Here is a 2,993-nt window from a genome sequence, read left to right on the forward strand (position 1 = left end):
CCCGGAGCCGAGCCAAGCCAAAGCTCACCCAAAAAAATAAGGCTCGGTCCGAGCTTTTGGCTCGGGCTTTTTACGAGCCGAGCTGGCTCGGCTCGGGCCGGCTCGGTTTTTTTTTTTTTTTTGCAATTTTTAATGACATTTTTTTTACATGCTAATTGTTGTGGTGCAAATTGTTGAATGACATTTTTTTGAAAGAATTTAAAAATTGCATCATTTGTTATTTATACAAATTACAAATTAAATAAAAGTATAACTTTCAAAATTATGTAATTTATACTAATAAGAAAATAAATAAAAGTTACAAATTACAACCCTCCTCCTTTTTTCGGGATTGGGACCGACTACAATCAACGTAGGCGGAATTAAAATTGTACACGAATAAAATATTTCGTGTACAATTTTTTTGAATCAAATAAATTTAAAAAATATATTTCTTAAAGAAAAATAATTAATTTAAAAACTTACAACATCCAATGTTTGGATATGCTGCAACTCTTCGGCCATTATACTATCAACATGTTCTTGAACACGTAATTCTGCACATTCTCAATCCTTCAAACATATCAAAACCTCCAATATATCTTCTTTTAGTCTTGATCGTTCATCTGATAAAATTCGACCACCTAAACTGAATGCAGCCTCCGATGCTTCCGTAGACACCGGAGGTGTTAGTAGATCACGTGCAATTTTTGATACAATTGGATATTGCCTTTCGTTACATCTCCACCAATTTAAAAGACTAAATTCTTGTAATTCGTGCGATTGCAACACACTACGAACATCCACGCACATATACCTAGCTAACTCAGAAGGAATTTCAAGATTTGTTAACTCAGAAAGAATTTCAAGATTTGTACCACCAATATTGATCGCTCTAGATGTTGATGAGCTAGAACTAGAACTAAATGAAGGAGCACTTGTATTGCTATCTAAATAATTCCATAAATTTTCGGGATTTGTTGAAATATTTCTTGAAAAAGAACTTTGGGAAGTAGAACTAGGCTGACCTTCCTTTTCAGCATAATAATTATACATTTCACATAAAAAAGATTCTATATGCACGTGTAATAATTCTATATTCAAAAAATCTGATATCCCCTTTACAGTAGTTTTTGTGCCAGTTAAATTAAGTCGAGGGTCCATTACTGAAGCTAAAAGAAATAAAGAAGGCAACTCTTCCTAATATTTACAAAATTTTAACTCCATAGAGCGAACTACATCAGCAAAAAGTGGCAACTTCCTATATTTATGAAATGCTTGTGAAATGTAGAAAAAATGTTGTAAAACAAGAGAAGATGTAGAGTAATAAACACCGCTACATTCCTTTGTAGCATCGAAAAAAGGTTGTAAGAATTTTTTCATGTAAATTACAATAGTCCAATCCCAATCTTCCAAATTATGTTCGGGTCCGAGTGTATGCCTACCATTATAATATAGTGAAATCACTTTATCGTAATTTTCACACGAATGTAACATAAGATATGTAGAGTTCCATTTATGTGTTACATCAGTGGCAAATGATTTCTCCTGTAATCCATACTCTGCACACAAACTATTAAATGCTTGTTTTCTTGCTGGTGATACAGTAATAAAATTCATTGCTTGTCTAATTTTATCTAAAGGTGAACTTATATGTTCTAATCCAGCTTTTACAATCAAATTAATAATATGACATACGCAACGTTGATGAAAAAATAAATTTCCAAATATAGGATTAAGATCAGCAATAAATCTTTCAATAACAACTTTGTTCACTGCAGCATTATCAAAAGTAAAACTTCGAACCATATCTTGTATACCATATTCCTGTATGATATCTTTTAAAACCATGTATATATTAGTGGCATTATGGGGAAATTCTACACATCTGAATGCAATAATTCTTTTATGTAAAAGCCACAGGTGATCAATATAATGAGCCGTAGTAGCAATATAACATTTTCTATTACAACTAGTCCATAAATCAGAAGTAAACGATATAACACTATTAAAATTTTTTAGACCTTCAATAGTAATTTGTTTTCTTCTGTTATATAATTTTATGCTATCCGAACGAAGAGTATTTCTAGAATAAGAAGAATACCTCGGTTGGAGATATTTCTGCACGAGTCGGATAAAGTGTATTAAGTCTATTATCGTAAGCGGCATCTCTGCTGCAGCCACGTATGCAGCCATTCTTTCATGAAATCTTTCCTGTGAATATACAAAAGTGGAAAGAGTAGAATTAGAACCGCCAAACACTAGTTCGGTTTGTTTCGAGTCGAGATCGGCTGGTTTTGCTTTGCAACTCCTCAATACGTGTCTATTCAAATGCGTTGTGCTCGAGCCAGGCTTCCAACTAAGTTCTTTGCCACAATAATTGCAACATGCTTTTCAAATATCTACTCCATTTTGAACACCAATTTTTTTTCGTGTCATATGTTGCCAACAGTCCGATGATCTTTTTTTGACCTTTTTGTCTCGAGTACTTGAACTTCTTCCTCTTAAATATCCTCCAAATTAATTGGAACATTTTCACATGCATCGTAGTTAGATGGAGTACTCGAACTACCGCCAAACTGATTAACTTCATCACTTGTAAAATCCATAATAACTAGTATAATAAAAAATACTGAATATTAGACTGTAAAGTGAAAGAAATTGAATATATTAATTGTTATATGAGAAGTGAGAAAGAAGAAATTAAAACTTGAATCTGAATCTATGATATAGAAATAATGCGAATTAAAATCGATAGCAAAGTGATTTAAAACTTCAAAAATCATCTCGTATTTATAGATAAAAAAACCCACATTATTTTTCAAATTTGAATTTCAAAAAGATAACAGTACAATGTACTAATACGAAAAAAAAGCAGCTATAGCTGCCTGCAGCAGGTAAAAAAAAATTTTTCAAATTTTTTTTCTTTAATTTGCTCGGGCCGAGCATTTTTGTCATGGGCCATTTTTGGCCCGTGACACGAGCCGGCCAGTGTGGCTCGCCGAGCCACCCGG

General features: G+C 32.9%; 2 protein-coding genes across 2 annotated transcripts in view; both read right to left on the reverse strand.

Annotated features, from left to right (window-relative positions):
• LOC111386832 overlaps positions 1-504 on the reverse strand; it is a 9,128-nt gene extending 8,624 nt beyond the window's left edge. The window contains exon 1 of the mRNA XM_023011312.1: positions 466-504. Coding sequence (XP_022867080.1) covers positions 466-504 — 39 coding nt within the window. The remainder of the gene's footprint in view (positions 1-465) is intronic.
• Positions 505-546: 42 nt separating this feature from the next.
• LOC111386833 (zinc finger BED domain-containing protein RICESLEEPER 4-like) lies at positions 547-2,588 on the reverse strand. Its single transcript, XM_023011313.1, has 6 exons — positions 2,511-2,588; positions 2,084-2,193; positions 1,800-1,951; positions 1,372-1,616; positions 1,008-1,179; positions 547-929 (listed from the first exon to the last, which is right to left on the reverse strand). The coding sequence occupies exons 1-6, from the start codon at positions 2,586-2,588 to the stop codon at positions 547-549; spliced, it is 1,140 nt and encodes a 379-aa protein (XP_022867081.1).
• Positions 2,589-2,993: the final 405 nt, after the last annotated feature.

Source organism: Olea europaea, unplaced genomic scaffold (assembly GCF_002742605.1).
Source record: "Olea europaea var. sylvestris unplaced genomic scaffold, O_europaea_v1 scaffold374, whole genome shotgun sequence".
NCBI classification, from domain to species: domain Eukaryota; kingdom Viridiplantae; phylum Streptophyta; class Magnoliopsida; order Lamiales; family Oleaceae; genus Olea; species Olea europaea.

Excerpts from the sequence above, each read along its gene's own strand:
- LOC111386833 (XM_023011313.1), bottom strand. The coding sequence starts at position 2,588 with ATGGATTTTACAAGTGATGAAGTTAATCAGTTTGGCGGTAGTTCGAGT. Across the intron at positions 1,617-1,799 it reads AGATATCATACAGGAATATG|ATAAAATTAGACAAGCAATG; the intron begins GTATACAAGATA and ends GTTCACCTTTAG. Across the intron at positions 1,180-1,371 it reads AAGATTGGGATTGGACTATT|GAAGAGTTGCCTTCTTTATT; the intron begins GTAATTTACATG and ends TGTAAATATTAG.